The 20000-nt window shown below is 40.1% G+C and overlaps 1 protein-coding gene and 1 long non-coding RNA gene across 2 annotated transcripts in view; both read left to right on the top strand.

Moving 5' to 3' along the window:
- Positions 1-7357: 7357 nt before the first annotated feature.
- The window catches only part of LOC127926601 (myelin regulatory factor-like), a 35629-nt gene continuing 22986 nt past the window's right edge, over positions 7358-20000 (top strand). Inside the window, exon 1 of the mRNA XM_052512032.1 lies at positions 7358-8028. Coding sequence (XP_052367992.1) covers positions 7983-8028 — 46 coding nt within the window. The 5' untranslated portion in view covers positions 7358-7982. The remainder of the gene's footprint in view (positions 8029-20000) is intronic.
- LOC127926600 (uncharacterized) lies at positions 14424-15770 on the top strand. Its single transcript, XR_008124503.1, has 4 exons — positions 14424-14542; positions 15011-15038; positions 15421-15486; positions 15693-15770. It is a non-coding gene; the product is annotated as an uncharacterized LOC127926600 (long non-coding RNA).

The following is a 20000-nucleotide window of genomic DNA, read 5'->3' on the forward strand; positions in this document are numbered from 1 at the left end:
GTACATGCTTCGTTCAGTTACGTATTGCTTGGGAACACTATGGTGGTCTGCTTAAAACATGTTTGTATTACAGACTATTACAGACTCAGACAGGGAGAGGTTGAAAATGTCAGTGAAGACACTTGCTAGTTGGTCAGCGCATGCTCACAGTACACGTCCTGGTAATCCGCCTGGCCCTTCGGCCTTGTGAATGTTGACCTGTATAAAGGTCTTACTCACGTCGGCTGCGGAAAGAGTGATCACACTCTTCCGGTACAGCTGGTCTCTCATGCATGTTTCAGTGTTATTTGCCTCAAAGCGAGCATAGAAGTAGTTTAGCTTGACTGTAGGCTCGTGTCACTGGGCAGCTCTCGGCTGTGCTTCCCTTTGTTGTCTGTCATGGTTTCCAAGCCCTGCCACATCCGACGGCGTCAGAGCCAGTGTAGTACTGACTCGATCTTAGTCCTGTATTGAAGGTTTTGCCTGTTTGTTGGTTCGTCGGAGGGCATAGGGAATTTCTTATAAGCTTCCGGTTTAGAGTCCCGCTCCTTGAAAGCGGCAGCTCTAGCCTTCAGCTCAGTACAGATGCTGCCTGTAATCCATGGTTTCTGGTTGGGGTATGCGTACGGTCACTGTGGGGACAAAGCGTCATCGATGCACTTATTGATGACGCCATTGTCAGATGTGGTGTACTCCTCAATGCCGTTGGAGGATTCCTGGAACATATTCCAGTCTGTGCTAGCAAAACAGTCCTGTAGCTTAGCATCTGCTTCATCTGACCACTTTTTTATTGATCTTGTCACTGGTGCTTCCTGCTTTAATTTTAGCTTGTAATCAGGAATCAGGAGGATAGAATTATGGTCAAATTTGCCAAATGGAGGGCGAGGGAGAGCTTTGTATGCGTCTCTGTGTGTGAAGTATAGGTGGTCCAGAGTTATTTTCCCTCTGGTTGCACATGTAACATGTTGATAGAAATTAGGTCGCCTCTGGGTGAGTGTTCTCTTGTTTGCTTATGGTGGAATACAGCTCATTCAATGCTATCTTAGTGCCAGCCTCTGACTGTGGTGGTATGTAAATATCTACAAAGAATACAGATGAAAACTCTCTCGGTAGGTAATGTGGTCTGCAGCTTATCATGAGAAACTCTACCTCAGGCGAGCAATGGCTTGAGACTTCCTTAGATATCGTGCACCAGCTTTTGTTTACAAAAATACATAGACCGCCACTGTTCTGTCCTGCCGGTACATCGTATAACCAGCCAGCTGTATGTTGATATTGTCGTCGTACAGCCACGACTCCGTGAAGCACAAGATGTCACAGTTTTTAATGTCCCGTCGGTAGTTTCATCTTCCCAATAACTCGTCCATTTTATTGTCCAAAGATTGCATGTTTGCGAGCATAATTGAGGGGATTGGCGGCTTATTCGATTGCCTCCTACTCCTCAGAAGGTAGCCGCCTTCCGGCCTCTATTTCTCTGCCTCCTCTTCAAGCAGATCACTGGGTTCGGAGCCTGTTCCCGTGAGAGACGTATATTGAAAGAAGAGAGAAGAAAGAAGTGAAAGAAGAAAAAGGATTCTGTGTAACGGCGTTCGTCTGTTGAAGGAGAGTCGGACCAAAATGCAGCGTGGTGGTTACTCATGTTCTTTAATGAAGAATATAGCGATACATTAAATAACTAAATAAATACAAAACAACAAACGGAACGTGAAAAACCTAATTACAGCCTATCTGGTGAACACTACACAGAGACCGGAACAATCACCCACCAAAATACACAGTGAAACCCAGGCTACCTAAATATGGTTCCCAATCAGAGACAACGAGAATCACCTGACTCTGATTGAGAACCGCCTCAGGCAGCCAAGCCTATGCTAGACACACCCCTACTCAGCCACAATCCCAATGCCTACAAAAAAACAATACGACAACACAATAAACCCATGTCACACCCCTGGCCTGAACAAATAATTAAAGAAAACACAAAATACTAAGACCAAGGCGTGACATTCTGCTAGTCCGTGGTGAGTAATTGCAGTCCTCTAGAAGTTATTTGTGGTCATAAGTGACGGTAGCGGCATCATTATGTACAAAAAATAGTTTAAAAGAAGTTACAAACAATGCAGATAAACTAACAAAAAATCATAATCAGTTGGGGTCGTAAAACGTCTGCCTTCTGCTCAGGCGCCAGACTCTAGTAGATACTGATCTGTACTGTACACGTAGTTTAGAGTCTTCATTGACTCTAGTAGATACTGATCTGTACTGTACACATTGTTTAGAGTCTTCATTGACTCTAGTAGATACTGATCTGTACTGTACATGTAGTTTAGAGTCTTCATTGACTCTAGTAGATACTGATCTGTTCTGTACACGTAGTTTAGTCTTCATTGACTCTAGTAGATACTGATCTGTACTGTACACGTAGTTTAGAGTCTTCATTGACTCTAATAGATACTGATCTGTACTGTACACGTAGTTTAGAGTCTTCATTGACTCTAGTAGATACTGATCTATACTGTACACGTAGTTTAGTCTTCATTGACTCCAGTAGATACTGATCTGTACTGTACACGTAGTTTAGAGTCTTCATTGACTCTAGTAGATACTGATCTGTACTGTACACGTAGTTTAGAGTCTTCATTGACTCCAGTAGATACTGATCTGTACTGTACACGTAGTTTAGAGTCTTCATTGACTCCAGTAGATACTGATCTGTACTGTACACATAGTTTAGAGTCTTCATTGACTCTAGTAGATACTGATCTGTACTGTACACATAGTTTAGAGTCTTCATTGACTCTAGTAGATACTGATCTGTACTGTACACGTTGTTTAGAGTCTTCATTGACTCTAGTAGATACTGATCTGTACTGTACATGTAGTTTAGAGTCTTCATTGACTCTAGTAGATACTGATCTGTTCTGTACACGTAGTTTAGTCTTCATTGACTCCAGTAGATACTGATCTGTACTGTACACGTAGTTTAGAGTCTTCATTAACTCTAGTAGATACTGATCTGTACTGTACACGTAGTTTAGAGTCTTCATTGACTCTAGTAGATACTGATCTGTACTGTACACGTAGTTTAGAGTCTTCATTGACTCTAGTAGATACTGATCTGTACTGTACACGTAGTTTAGAGTCTTCATTGACTCTAGTAGATACTGATCTGTACTGTACACGTAGTTTAGAGTCTTCATTGACTCTAGTAGATACTGATCTGTACTGTACACGTAGTTTAGTCTTCATTGACTCTAGTAGATACTGATCTGTACTGTACACGTAGTTTAGAGTCTTCATTGACTCTAGTAGATACTGATCTGTACTGTACACATAGTTTAGAGTCTTCATTGACTCTAGTAGATACTGATCTGTACTGTACATGTAGTTTAGAGTCTTCATTGACTCTAGTAGATACTGATCTGTACTGTACACGTAGTTTAGAGTCTTCAATGACTCTAGTATATACTGATCTGTACTGTACATGTAGTTTAGAGTCTTCATTGACTCCAGTAGATACTGATCTGTACTGTACACGTAGTTTAGAGTCTTCATTGACTCTAGTAGATACTGATCTGTACTGTACACATAGTTTAGAGTCTTCATTGACTCTAGTAGATACTGATCTGTACTGTACATGTAGTTTAGAGTCTTCATTGACTCCAGTAGATACTGATCTGTACTGTACACGTAGTTTAGAGTCTTCATTGACTCTAGTAGATACTGATCTGTACTGTACATGTAGTTTAGAGTCTTCATTGACTCCAGTAGATACTGATCTGTACTGTACACGTAGTTTAGAGTCTTCATTGACTCTAGTAGATACTGATCTGTACTGTACACGTAGTTTAGAGTCTTCATTGACTCTAGTAGATACTGATCTATACTGTACACGTAGTTTATAGTCTTCATTGACTCTAGTAGATACTGATCTGTACTGTACACGTAGTTTAGAGTCTTCATTGACTCTAGTAGATACTGATCTGTACTGTACACGTAGTTTAGAGTCTTCATTGACTCCAGTAGATACTGATCTGTACTGTACACGTAGTTTAGAGTCTTCATTGACTCTAGTAGATACTGATCTGTACTGTACACGTAGTTTAGAGTCTTCATTGACTCTAGTAGATACTGATCTGTACTGTACACGTAGTTTAGAGTCTTCATTGACTCCAGTAGATACTGATCTGTACTGTACACGTAGTTTAGAGTCTTCATTAACTCTAGTAGATACTGATCTGTACTGTACACGTAGTTTAGTCTTCATTGACTCTAGTAGATACTGATCTATACTGTACACGTAGTTTAGAGTCTTCATTGACTCTAGTAGATACTGATCTATACTGTACACGTAGTTTAGAGTCTTCATTGACTCTAGTATATACTGATCTGTACTGTACATGTAGTTTAGAGTCTTCATTGACTCCAGTAGATACTGATCTGTACTGTACACGTAGTTTAGTCTTCATTGACTCTAGTATATACTGATCTGTACTGTACATGTAGTTTAGAGTCTTCATTGACTCCAGTAGATACTGATCTGTACTGTACACGTAGTTTAGTCTTCATTGACTCTAGTAGATACTGATCTATACTGTACACGTAGTTTAGAGTCTTCATTGACTCTAGTAGATACTGATCTGTACTGTACACGTAGTTTAGAGTCTTCATTGACTCCAGTAGATACTGATCTGTACTGTACACGTAGTTTAGAGTCTTCATTGACTCTAGTAGATACTGATCTGTACTGTACACGTAGTTTAGAGTCTTCATTGACTCCAGTAGATACTGATCTGTACTGTACACGTAGTTTAGAGTCTTCAATGACTCTAGTAGATACTGATCTGTACTGTACACATAGTTTAGTCTTCATTGACTCTAGTAGATACTGATCTATACTGTACACGTAGTTTAGAGTCTTCATTGACTCTAGTAGATACTGATCTGTACTGTACACGTAGTTTAGAGTCTTCATTGACTCTAGTAGATACTGATCTGTACTGTACACGTAGTTTAGAGTCTTCATTGACTCTAGTAGATACTGATCTGTACTGTACACGTAGTTTAGAGTCTTCATTGACTCCAGTAGATACTGTTCTGTTGGACACGTAGTTTAGAGTCTTCATTGACTCTAGTAGATACTGATCTGTACTGTACACGTAGTTTAGAGTCTTCATTGACTCCAGTAGATACTGTTCTGTTGGACACGTAGTTTAGAGTCTTCATTGACTCCAGTAGATACTGATCTGTACTGTACACGTAGTTTAGAGTCTTCAATGACTCTAGTAGATACTGATCTGTACTGTACACATAGTTTAGTCTTCATTGACTCTAGTAGATACTGATCTATACTGTACACGTAGTTTAGAGTCTTCATTGACTCTAGTAGATACTGATCTATACTGTACACGTAGTTTAGAGTCTTCATTGACTCTAGTAGATACTGATCTGTACTGTACACGTAGTTTAGAGTCTTCATTGACTCTAGTAGATACTGATCTGTACTGTACACGTAGTTTAGAGTCTTCATTGACTCCAGTAGATACTGTTCTGTTGGACACGTAGTTTAGAGTCTTCATTGACTCTAGTAGATACTGATCTGTACTGTACACGTAGTTTAGAGTCTTCATTGACTCCAGTAGATACTGTTCTGTTGGACACGTAGTTTAGAGTCTTCATTGACTCCAGTAGATACTGATCTGTACTGTACACATAGTTTAGAGTCTTCATTGACTCTAGTAGATACTGATCTGTACTGTACACGTAGTTTAGAGTCTTCATTGACTCTAGTAGATACTGATCTGTTGGACACTGTTAGTGAAGAAAAAAGAAACATCCATTCCTGGAATTGTACATTATTTAGAGTTACAAATATTCCGATTTTTTTTTTTACTTCACTTTATTAAAAAAAAAAAAATCCAGTAATCAACAGGCTTAGCCAGCTGGCACATCTGGGAAGATTACTTCGTATGCAAATATTATTAGATGAAACTAATTTGCCAAAATATGAACATAATTGCAAGAGAGAGGCCCAGTTTATGGTCTATATTCTATAATGAAAGGGATAACTACAATCAGGGTTGAGGTCAATTCTATTTCAATTCCAGTCAGTTCAGGAAGTTAGCCACATTCCCATTCCACAATTTCATAATTGAAAAGCATTGGAATGTATTGGAATTGACCCCAAACCTGACTACAGTGATAAGAAAAGTAGCAGGAGAAGGCATTAGTCCTATTGGGGTCAACCTGAGACCACGGCCAAGTCACCTTGGACTGTATGAGCATACGTTGGTCTATGGACAGATTTCTTATTATGACCATCATTACAAATAACCTATGTTATATTTATTTTATATTGCAACAAATTAAAATCACATTTGTTGTAACTTATATAATAGCTAGCATTTCATGTGCCCTACTTGTAAGCACAAAATGACGTGTCCAATAGGAAAGTGTTTAGTCGACAGTAGGCTACTATAGCTGAGCTAATGATGTCATCACAATGTAGGAATCACGTCCATCACCCATTGAGGATTTAATACACCTCCTTTCTTTCCAGTCCAACACACACACACACATACGCAGACACACACACACACACACACACACACACACACACACACACACACACACACACACACACACACACACACACACACACACACACACACACACACACGCACGCACACACACACGCACACACACACACATACGCACACACATATGCACACACACGCACGCAAACACACGCACGCAAACACACACACACACGCACACACACACGCACAGACACACACACACACACTCAATGCAGTCCAGCAAAAATCTATGTGATGACGTTGAATCAACGTGGAAAACTAAATGGATTCGCAAAACGCATCAACATAATGGCAGGTGTTCTGTTCCTAGGCCGTCATGGCAGGTGTTCTGGTCCTAGGCCGTCATGGCAGGTGTTCTGTTCCTAGGCCGTCATGGCAGGTGTTCTGTTCCTAGGCCGTCATGGCAGGTGTTCTGTTCCTAGGCCGTCATGGCAGGTGTTCTGTTCCTAGGCCGTCATGGCAGGTGTTCTGTTCCTAGGCCGTCATGGCAGGTGTTCTGTTCCTAGGCCGTCATGGCAGGTGTTCCGTTCCTAGGCCGTCATCGGGAAAAAAAAACATCTTAACTGGCTTTCCTAGTTAAATAAATGTCAAATAACAAAATATATAAAATTAATTTCGTATTTTTGTCACGTGAATCTCCCCCAAAAAATATACAAAATATTTCACAATGTCACAATTGGTTTTATGTTAAAAGTTTCGTTACTTGACAACTCAATCAAATGTAAATCCAAACTGAACTGACGTCCGTGCCCAGTGGGCTGGCTCTGTGGTAGGTCATCCAGAGAGGGCAGGAGACGACGTCGGGGAGGGCAAGGAGCGGAGGAAATCCAGTGCTACACATTACCTTTCGTAAAAGTTTCCCCGAGGAATCCAACTTCGGTATATATCGCTAATATCAACGAGACAACGAAATATGTAAAAGAAAAATCGAACAAAATCGAAGAATTACTCTGGGACAATTGATCATGATGGATGGATAGTTTTCCAACGCGGAATTTCCCGTGGTGCGACTTTCCTATGGCTATTTCTCATTAGGGGGGACCACTGAATGAAGAAATAATGCTTCCTGTTGTCTCTTATGTGGATAGTTGTTGTGTTTAACAACGCTATTTTTGGAAGCGTTGAAGCGTTTATCGAATATGAGCCTATTTATAGGGGACTGGAATACGTTTGTCAGGTAGTAGCTGTTGCAACCGGGTAGGAATCTCTCTTCTCCCCGAAGAGTGGATGTATGTGAGATGATAATTCCACATTAGGACTAAAGTTGCCAAAAAGCAGAGACATTTAGACACACCGCACTACGGGATGTATCTGTGAGTTGACCCGATATATAACGGCAACTGTTTCGGCCGTACTCGTACAGAGGGGGGTCGTTAATGGAGCTTCATAGTGGGACCCGCTAGGATGGACGTGGTTGATGAAACCGAAGCGTTACAGAGATTTTTTGAAGGTAAGAACAATAAACATAATATAATATAGGCTATGTCTATGGGGTTGTGTTTACATTTAAATGTGCGTTGGAAACGAAATAAGGGCCCGGGTTGCACCTTAAATGAATCGCAACTTTGTCACCAGAACGCACACACCAGGTTTGGAATATTCTCATCAAAAGATAACATGTGTGGAATGCATTTGAGATGGTTGTTCTTCTCATTCTCTCTTAAAAATGTTCTCCCAATATTATATATCATATAGCCAAGGGTAAATATAATGCTTTATACTGTATATACTCGTAGCTATGGTTAGTACAGTGTGTTGTAGCTAGGGTTCTCCCAATATCATATATCATATAGCCAAGGGTAATGATAATGCTGTATATACTCGTAGCTATGGTTATTACAGTGTATATGTACCATAATGTTACCTTATGTTCAGCAGTGATCATGGATGACTTTCTCGACTTGATTTTTATTGAGTTTAGTTTTTACAGGGACAATGCACACGAATCAACATTACATAGTCCCAGTTTTAGCCAGCTGGCTTATTTACAACTACGGTCCCTGGACAGGTTATTATCAGAGCTGATAGTTTAAACACGAAGAAGAGAGAGTATTGATTGTAGCCTAGATAAAAATGTTCTTGGGACCTTTGACCCTTGATTTGGCCCCTAAGGCTATAGGGGGGGAAAAGGCTATTGAAGATGAATTATCGGCATCCCACAAATAACTGTGAAATAGAAAGATAAAACCAAAACAAGAAGTGAGGATGATAAGTTGTAGGAGTTGGAAGATGGAGATAATTGTGAGTTCTGAGAGTTCAAGGAAGGGGGGGCGGGGGGGGGGTGTATGCCACATTAAGATACATTACCTGACTGTAGCATTTGTAGTTGGCCCAAACTTAGCTCCAACGTGAGAAAATGTGTTTGCTCAATTTGTCTCATATGTTAATTTAACTAAACATCATTATTATTTTGGCATCTTGCCTTTAAAAAAAAATGTAAAAACCTGTGGAACTAGTTAACACACACAATGTTTTCAGCTGATGTATTTGACACACATTGACATACATTTATTATTTTTTACCTTTATTTAACTAGGCAAGTCAGTTAAGAACATATTCTTATTTTCAATGACGGCCTGGGAACAGTGGGTTAACTGCCTGTTCAGGGGCAGAACAACAGATGTGTACCTTGTCAGCTCGGGGATTTGAACTTGCAACCTTTCGGTTACAAGTCCAACGCTCTAACCACTAGGCTACCCCCATGATTACATTGTGCTGGTTTAATGTATACAGTCATTATTATTCAACCTGGGATTTGAATTCGCAACCTCTCGGTTCACGGCATTCCTAAATTCCTGCTACGCCGCCATGACTGTGTCAATGACTGATTACACCTGTATTGCTACACTTTGCACTTCAAAGTAAATCTCAGCTCTTTTAAAAGTACACTCAAGAAAAACAATTTTATTTATCATAGTGATTTAAGGACTAACATTAAAGTAGAAGAGTAAATATGCCCCACAAACATTAGACAAGTATACATGAAAAACCCCTCACATTTCTTAAATAAGTCAATAAAATCAATGATGAGAACAGTCCAAAATGAACTGATAATTGACACACAGACATGGCCTTATGAGGTTGTGAGTTCAAATCCCAGGTGAGGACATGAATTGAATAATAATTCATGTGTAAATGAACAATGTCATCATGTATGTCATCGTGTATGTCATCATGTATGTCATCATGTATGTCATCGTGTATGTCATCATGTATGTCATCGTGTATGTCATCGTGTATGTCATCGTGTATGTCATCGTGTATGTCATCATGTATGTCATCGTGTATGTCATCGTGTATGTCATCATGTATGTCATCGTGTATGTCATCATGTATGTCATCATGTATGTCATCGTGTATGTCATCGTGTATGTCATCGTGTATGTCATCATGTATGTCATCATGTATGTCATCGTGTGTCAAATAGGTAAGTTGTAAACATGTGGTAAAAGAACTCTGTGTGTGACTAGTTCCACAGCCTTTTAAGAGAAATTATAATCATTTCTAGTTGAATAAACATATGGAACCAATTGAGCGAAACATTTTAAGTTGACTGAATGTTGGCCGACATTTTTTAAATCAAATCAAATCATATTTTATTCAAATCAAAACAAATACATTTTTTGTTTTGTAGGAACTAAGTTTTGGAAAATTACAAATTGTAAATTCAGGTAACACTTTGACTGAAAAGTTGAGTAAAATAGCATTAATTCAAAAAGGCTGTGGAACTAGCAACTCAATAATAATTAGTTGAAACAAATTTTGACAGTTTTGACTATTAGGGACCAGCTACAGTGTATTAACCTATTAGGGACCAGCTACAGTGTACTAATCTATTATGGACCAGCTACAGTGTACTAACCTATTAGGGACCAGCTACAGTGTATTAACCTATTATGGACCAGCTACAGTGTACTAACCTATTAGGGACCAGCTACAGTGTACTAACCTATTAGGGACCAGCTACAGTGTACTAACCTATTAGGGACCAGCTACAGTGTACTAATCTATTAGGGACCAGCTACAGTGTACTAATCTATTAGGGACCAGCTACAGTGTATTAACCTATTAGGGACCAGCTACAGTGTACTAATCTATTATGGACCAGCTACAGTGTACTAATCTATTAGGGACCAGCTACAGTGTATTAATCTATTAGGGACCAGCTACAGTGTATTAACCTATTAGGGACCAGCTACAGTGTACTAATCTATTATGGGCCAGCTACAGTGTACTAATCTATTAGGGACCAGCTACAGTGTATTAATCTATTATGGACCAGCTACAGTGTACTAATCTATTAGGGACCAGCTACAGTGTATTAATCTATTAGGGACCAGCTACAGTGTATTAACCTATTAGGGACCAGCTACAGTGTACTAATCTATTATGGACCAGCTACAGTGTACTAATCTATTATGGACCAGCTACAGTGTACTAATCTATTATGGACCAGCTACAGTGTACTAATCTATTATGGACCAGCTACAGTGTATTAACCTATTAGGGACCAGCTACAGTGTATTAACCTATTATGGACCAGCTACAGTGTACTAATCTATTATGGACCAGCTACAGTGTATTTAACCTATTAGGGACCAGCTACAGTGTACTAATCTATTATGGACCAGCTACAGTGTATTAACCTATTAGGGACCAGCTACAGTGTACTAACCTATTAGGGACCAGCTACAGTGTACTAACCTATTAGGGACCAGCTACAGTGTATTAACCTATTAGGGACCAGCTACAGTGTACTAATCTATTATGGACCAGCTACAGTGTACTAATCTATTATGGACCAGCTACAGTGTACTAATCTATTAGGGACCAGCTACAGTGTATTAACCTATTAGGGACCAGCTACAGTGTATTAACCTATTAGGGACCAGCTACAGTGTACTAACCTATTAGGGACCGGCTACAGTGTACTAACCTATTAGGGACCAGCTACAGTGTATTAACCTATTAGGGACCAGCTACAGTGTACTAACCTATTATGGACCAGCTACAGTGTACTAACCTATTAGGGACCGGCTACAGTGTACTAATCTATTATGGACCAGCTACAGTGTATTAATCTATTATGGACCAGCTACAGTGTATTAATCTATTATGGACCAGCTACAGTGTACTAATCTATTATGGACCAGCTACAGTGTATTCATCTATTATGGACCAGCTACAGTGTACTAATCTATTATGGACCAGCTACAGTGTACTAATCTATTATGGACCAGCTACAGTGTACTAACCTATTAGGGACCAGCTACAGTGTATTAACCTATTAGGGACCAGCTACAGTGTACTAACCTATTAGGGACCAGCTACAGTGTATTAACCTATTAGGGACCAGCTACAGTGTATTAACCTACTAGGGACCAGCTACAGTGTACTAATCTATTAGGGACCAGCTACAGTGTACTAACCTATTAGGGACCAGCTACAGTGTACTAACCTATTAGGGACCAGCTACAGTGTACTAATCTATTAGGGACCAGCTACAGTGTACTAATCTATTAGGGACCAGCTACAGTGTACTAACCTATTAGGGACCAGCTACAGTGTACTAACCTATTAGGGACCAGCTACAGTGTACTAATCTATTATGGACCAGCTACAGTGTATTAACCTATTAGGGACCAGCTACAGTGTATTAACCTATTAGGGACCAGCTACAGTGTACTAACCTATTAGGGACCAGCTACAGTGTACTAACCTATTAGGGACCGGCTACAGTGTATTAATCTATTATGGACCAGCTACAGTGTACTAACCTATTATGGACCAGCTACAGTGTACTAACCTATTAGGGACCAGCTACAGTGTACTAACCTATTATGGACCAGCTACAGTGTACTAATCTATTAGGGACCAGCTACAGTGTACTAACCTATTAGGGACCAGCTACAGTGTACTAATCTATTAGGGACCAGCTACAGTGTACTAATCTATTATGGACCAGCTACAGTGTATTAACCTATTAGGGACCAGCTACAGTGTACTAATCTATTATGGACCAGCTACAGTGTATTAACCTATTAGGGACCAGCTACAGTGTATTAACCTATTAGGGACCAGCTACAGTGTACTAACCTATTAGGGACCAGCTACAGTGTATTAACCTATTATGGACCAGCTACAGTGTACTAACCTATTATGGACCAGCTACAGTGTACTAATCTATTAGGGACCAGCTACAGTGTACTAATCTATTATGGACCAGCTACAGTGTATTAACCTATTAGGGACCAGCTACAGTGTACTAACCTATTATGGACCAGCTACAGTGTACTAATCTATTATGGACCAGCTACAGTGTATTTACCTATTATGGACCAGCTACAGTGTACTAATCTATTAGGGACCAGCTACAGTGTATTAACCTATTAGGGACCAGCTACAGTGTATTAACCTATTAGGGACCAGCTACAGTGTACTAACCTATTAGGGACCAGCTACAGTGTACTAACCTATTAGGGACCGGCTACAGTGTACTAACCTATTAGGGACCAGCTACAGTGTATTAACCTATTAGGGACCAGCTACAGTGTACTAACCTATTAGGGACCAGCTACAGTGTACTAACCTATTAGGGACCAGCTACAGTGTACTAACCTATTAGGGACCAGCTACAGTGTACTAATCTATTAGGGACCAGCTACAGTGTCTGTGTCTCAAATGCCTCCTGACCCAGATTGTGATTTATAATTGACCGTTTCTGGATTGCGTAAACAACGACAGTAAATTGTGTGATGGTGTGGATACAGGATGGTGTTACAAACCAAACAACTAGAAGTTTGTTCTTGTTCCTCAGCGGCACAGCTACAGCGAGACCTACAAAACAACCGTATAGTTGAACACTATACACAACACCAGGAAATGACATAGGAACTGTGGACACTTTGGAGAGGTGTGTGTGGCCACTTGGAGACACCTATTAGTAGGGTGTGGCAGGCAGCGTGGCGTTGGGTCACTAACCGCTGGTTCGAATCCCAGAGCCGGCAAGGTGGAAAAATTTGCCGTTCTGACCTTGAGCCGGGCAGTTAACACCTAAACAACAACTGTTCCTTGGGCGCGATGACGTTGATTAAGGCAGCCCCCCCTGCACCTCTCTGATTCAGAGGGGTTGGGTTAAATGTGGAAGACACATTTCGGTTGAATGCATTTAGTTGTGCAACTGACTAGGTTGTACTTTCCCTTTACAACTGACTAGGTTGTACTTTCCCTTTACAACTGACTAGGTTATACTTTACAACTGACTAGGTTGTACTTTACAACTGACTAGGTTATACTTTACAACTGACTAGGTTATACTTTACAACTGACTAGGTTATACTTTACAACTGACTAGGTTGTACTTTACAACTGACTAGGTTATACTTTACAACTGACTAGGTTGTACTTTACAACTGACTAGGTTATACTTTACAACTGACTAGGTTATACTTTACAACTGACTAGGTTGTACTTTACAACTGACTAGGTTGTACTTTCCCTTTACAACTGACTAGGTTGTACTTTTTACAACTGACTAGGTTGTACTTTTTCCCTTTACAACTGACTAGGTTGTACTTTACAACTGACTAGGTTGTACTTTACAACTGACTAGGTTATACTTTACAACTGACTAGGTTGTACTTTACAACTGACTAGGTTGTACTTTACAACTGACTAGGTTGTACTTTACAACTGACTAGGTTGTACTTTACAACTGACTAGGTTGTACTTTACAACTGACTAGGTTATACTTTACAACTGACTAGGTTGTACTTTACAACTGACTAGGTTATACTTTACAACTGACTAGGTTGTACTTTACAACTGACTAGGTTGTACTTTACAACTGACTAGGTTGTACTTTACAACTGACTAGGTTATACTTTACAACTGACTAGGTTATACTTTACAACTGACGAGGTTGTACTTTACAACTGACTAGGTTATACTTTACAACTGACTAGGTTGTACTTTACAACTGACTAGGTTGTACTTTACAACTGACTAGGTTATACTTTACAACTGACTAGGTTGTACTTTCCTTTACAACTGACTAGGTTGTACTTTCCTTTACAACTGACTAGGTTGTACTTTCCCTTTACAACTGACTAGGTTGTACTTTACAACTGACTAGGTTATACTTTACAACTGACTAGGTTATACTTTACAACTGACTAGGTTGTACTTTACAACTGACTAGGTTGTACTTTACAACTGACTAGGTTGTACTTTACAACTGACTAGGTTATACTTTACAACTGACTAGGTTGTACTTTTCCTTTACAACTGACTAGGTTATACTTTCCCTTTACAACTGACTAGGTTGTACTTTACAACTGACTAGGTTGTACTTTACAACTGACTAGGTTGTACTTTACAACTGACTAGGTTATACTTTACAACTGACTAGGTTGTACTTTACAACTGACTAGGTTGTACTTTCCCTTTACAACTGACTAGGTTGTACTTTACAACTGACTAGGTTGTACTTTACAACTGACTAGGTTGTACTTTTTACAACTGACTAGGTTGTACTTTTTACAACTGACTAGGTTGTACTTTACAACTGACTAGGTTGTACTTTATAACTGACTTGGTTGTACTTTTTACAACTGACTAGGTTATACTTTACAACTGACTAGGTTGTACTTTCCCTTTACAACTGACTAGGTTGTACTTTCCCTTTACAACTGACTAGGTTATACTTTCCCTTTACAACTGACTAGGTTGTACTTTACAACTGACTAGGTTGTACTTTACAACTGACTAGGTTGTACTTTACAACTGACTAGGTTATACTTTCCCTTTACAACTGACGAGGTTGTACTTTACAACTGACTAGGTTGTACTTTACAACTGACTTGGTTATACTTTACAACTGACTAGGTTGTACTTTACAACTGACTTGGTTATACTTTACAACTGACTAGGTTATACTTTACAACTGACTTGGTTATACTTTACAACTGACTAGGTTATACTTTACAACTGACTAGGTTATACTTTACAACTGACTAGGTTATACTTTCCCTTTACAACTGACTAGGTTATACTTTACAACTGACTTGGTTATACTTTACAACTGACTAGGTTATACTTTTTACAACTGACTAGGTTATACTTTACAACTGACTAGGTTGTACTTTACAACTGACTAGGTTGTACTTTCCCTTTACAACTGACTAGGTTGTACTTTACAACTGACTAGGTTGTACTTTACAACTGACTAGGTTTACTTTCCCTTTACAACTGACTAGGTTGTACTTTCCCTTTACAACTGACTAGGTTGTACTTTACAACTGACTAGGTTGTACTTTATAACTGACTAGGTTATACTTTACAACTGACTAGGTTATACTTTACAACTGACTAGGTTGTACTTTACAACTGACTAGGTTATACTTTACAACTGACTTGGTTGTACTTTCCTTTACAACTGACTAGGTTGTACTTTCCCTTTACAACTGACTAGGTTGTACTTTACAACTGACTAGGTTGTACTTTCCCTTTACAACTGACTAGGTTGTACTTTACAACTGACTAGGTTGTACTTTCCCTTTACAACTGACTAGGTTGTACTTTCCCTTTACAACTGACTAGGTTGTACTTTACAACTGACTAGGTTGTACTTTTTACAACTGACTAGGTTGTACTTTCCCTTACAACTGACTAGGTTGTACTTTACAACTGACTAGGTTGTACTTTCCCTTTACAACTGACTAGGTTGTACTTTTTACAACTGACTAGGTTGTACTTTTTACAACTGACTAGGTTGTACTTTCCCTTTACAACTGACTAGGTTGTACTTTACAACTGACTAGGTTGTACTTTCCCTTACAACTGACTAGGTTGTACTTTACAACTGACTAGGTTGTACTTTCCCTTACAACTGACTAGGTTGTACTTTACAACTGACTAGGTTGTACTTTATAACTGACTAGGTTGTACTTTACAACTGACTAGGTTGTACTTTACAACTGACTAGGTTGTACTTTATAACTGACTAGGTTGTACTTTCCCTTTACAACTGACTAGGTTGTACTTTACAACTGACTAGGTTGTACTTTATAACTGACTAGGTTGTACTTTCCCTTTACAACTGACTAGGTTGTACTTTACAACTGACTAGGTTATACTTTCCCTTTACAACTGACTAGGTTGTACTTTCCTTTACAACTGACTAGGTTGTACTTTCCCTTTACAACTGACTAGGTATCCCCTGTCCCATTCTCTAGTCCTCTCACTCAAACCCTTCTCGTTTTCTGCTCTTTTGTTGCACCACGTTTTCCAGGAATATTCTGATCATGTTACTGAAAGTATCTAGAGGATTTTCTGATTTTTATTATCAACAAATGTGTCGAAAAATACAGTATAATTCACATAAAATCAACAGTTGTGAGGTTTGGATTCAGGCTTGTGTCAAGTATTCACCTTTGGTCTAATACATTTCACACTAATCTCCAAACTGTTCCTTTTCAATTGCTACCATGGTTAAGGATATGCTTTCCATATTTCATCTGTCAGACATATTTCAATTTAGCCCCCTATGCCATATAGGCCAATCCCCAGGAGTGTAAAGGGTTCAGTTGTAACCACCACAACCTCTGTGAAATGAACGATGGTTAAGATTAGTGAGACAGATGTGTATACACTAATGCACAGTGAACATTCCTACCATAACATTACCCTGGTGATGGCTGTTAAAACACTAAGATGTGAGACTAAGACTACGGTGGGTTTTCTCCTCCCAGGCCTTTAAACTTCTCTTGTTCCCTGTGCTGTCTGTCCGTCTGTCCGTCTGTCCGTCTGTCCGTCTGTCCGTCCGTCCGTTTCTAACTCCAATACTGTGACAATGAGCAGACAGGGTGAGGGCTGAGGAGGGATGAGGGTCGCGAGGGGGTAAAGAGGGGTGAAGGCAGACAGGAGAGGGGTGAGGAAAGGTGAGGTGAGGGGTTGAGATAGCCCAGACACAGAGTGAAAAATCTAAAAACAAGAACACCACCTCTTTCTCTCTCCTCTCTCTCCTCTAACTGTCTCTCTCCTCTACACACACACACACACACACACACACACACACACACACACACACACACACACACACACACACACACACACACACACACACACACAGAACACCACTGGAGAGTATCAGCAGATTAGTCTGGAGAAACTCAGTCTCCAACCGTCTGGAGAAACTCAGTCTCTAACATCAGTCTGGAGAAACTCAGTCTCTAACATCAGTCTGGAGATCCTCACAGTCTCTAACATTAGTCTGGAGAAACTCAGTCTCTAACATCAGTCTGGAGATCCTCACAGTCTCAAACATCAGTCTGAAGAACCTCACAGTCTCAAACATCAGTCTGAAGAACCTCACAGTCTCAAACATCAGTCTGGAGAAACTCAGTCTCTAACATCAGTCTGGAGAAACTCAGTCTCTAACATCAGTCTGGAGAAACTCAGTCTCTAACATCAGTCTGGAGAAACTCAGTCTCTAACATCAGTCTGGAGAAACTCAGTCTCTAACATCAGTCTGGAGATCCTCACAGTCTCTAACATCAGTCTGGAGAAACTCAGTCTCTAACATCAGTCTGGAGAAACTCAGTCTCTAACATCAGTCTGGAGAAACTCAGTCTCTAACATCAGTCTGGAGAAACTCAGTCTCTAACATCAGTCTGGAGATCCTCACAGTCTCTAACATCAGTCTGGAGAAACTCAGTCTCTAACATCAGTCTGGAGAAACTCAGTCTCTAACATCAGTCTGGAGAAACTCAGTCTCTAACATCAGTCTGGAGAAACTCAGTCTCTAACATCAGTCTGGAGATCCTCACAGTCTCAAACATCAGTCTGGAGAAACTCAGTCTCTAACATCAGTCTGGAGATCCTCACAGTCTCCAACAGTCTGGAGAAACTCAGTCTCTAACATCAGTCTGGAGATCCTCACAGTCTCAAACATCAGTCTGAAGAACCTCAGTCTCCAACCGTCTGGAGAACCTCACAGTCTCCATCAGTCTGGAGATCCTCACAGTCTCTAACATCAGTCTGGAGAAACTCAGTCTCTAAAATCAGTCTGGAGATCCTCACAGTCTCTAACATCAGTCTGGAGAAACTCAGTCTCTAACATCAGTCTGGAGAAACTCAGTCTCTAACATCAGTCTGGAGATCCTCACAGTCTCAAACATCAGTCTGAAGAACCTCAGTCTCCAACCGTCTGGAGAACCTCACAGTCTCCATCAGTCTGGAGAACCACACAGTCTCCAACATCAGTTTGGAGTACCTCACAGTCTCCAACAGTCTGGAGAATCTCAGTCTCTAACATCAGTCTGGAAAACCTCAGTCTCTAACATAATTCTGGAGAAACTCAGTCTCCAACAGTCTGGAATAGAATAGAATATAAATTGTTTTGGCGATATAGTGTGTGTGTGTCTGTGTGTGTGTGTGTGTGTGTGTGTGTGTGTGAGAGAGAGGTTGTGGTTTAGTGAACTATGTGCTCAGTGACCTTTCCTGTGACCTGAAGATGTATGTAAGCTCCCAGAGCCAGGACCCTGGCTTTAGGGCAGTGGGATAACATGGTCTTGACTCTTGTGGATGAATTCAAAACCCAGTCAGCCAGGTGTATGGTATGTGCTATGATACATCCAGATGACAGATATTCCATAGTAATATAATAATAATAATATGAGAAGAAGAAGAACAATAGTGGTAGTAGTGGTAGTGGTAGTAGTAGTAGTAGTGGTAGTGGTGGTAGTAGTGGTAGTGGTAGTAGTAGTATTGGTAGTAGTAGTATTGGTAGTAGTGGTAATGGTGGTAGTAGTAGTAGTAGTGGTAATGGTGGTAGTAGTAGTAGTAGTGGTAATGGTGGTAGTAGTAGTAGTAGTGGTAATGGTGGTAGTAGTAGTAGTAGTGGTAATGGTGGTAGTAGTGGTAGTAGTGGTAATGGTGGTAGTAGTAGTAGTAGTGGTAATGGTGGTAGTAGTAGTAGTAGTGGTAATGGTGGTAGTAGTGGTAGTAGTGGTAGTAGTGGTAATGGTGGTAGTAGTGGTAATGGTGGTAGTAGTAGTAGTAGTGGTAGTAGTGGTAATGGTGGTAGTAGTGGTAGTAGTGGTAGTAGTGGTAATGGTGGTAGTAGTGGTAGTAGTGGTAGTAGTGGTAATGGTGGTAGTAGTGGTAGTAGTGGTAGTAGTGGTAATGGTGGTAGTATTGGTAGTAGTGGTAGTAGTGGTAATGGTGGTAGTATTGGTAGTAGTGGTAGTAGTGGTAATGGTGGTAGTAGTAGTAGTAGTGGTAGTAGTGGTAATGGTGGTAGTAGTAGTAGTAGTGGTAGTAGTGGTAATGGTGGTAGTAGTAGTAGTGGTAGTAGTGGTAGTAGTGGTAATGGTGGTAGTAGTAGTAGTAGTGGTAGTAGTGGTAATGGTGGTAGTAGTA

The sequence above is a fragment of the Oncorhynchus keta genome, unplaced genomic scaffold, assembly GCF_023373465.1.
Source record: "Oncorhynchus keta strain PuntledgeMale-10-30-2019 unplaced genomic scaffold, Oket_V2 Un_contig_7904_pilon_pilon, whole genome shotgun sequence".
NCBI classification, from domain to species: Eukaryota; Metazoa; Chordata; class Actinopteri; order Salmoniformes; family Salmonidae; genus Oncorhynchus; species Oncorhynchus keta.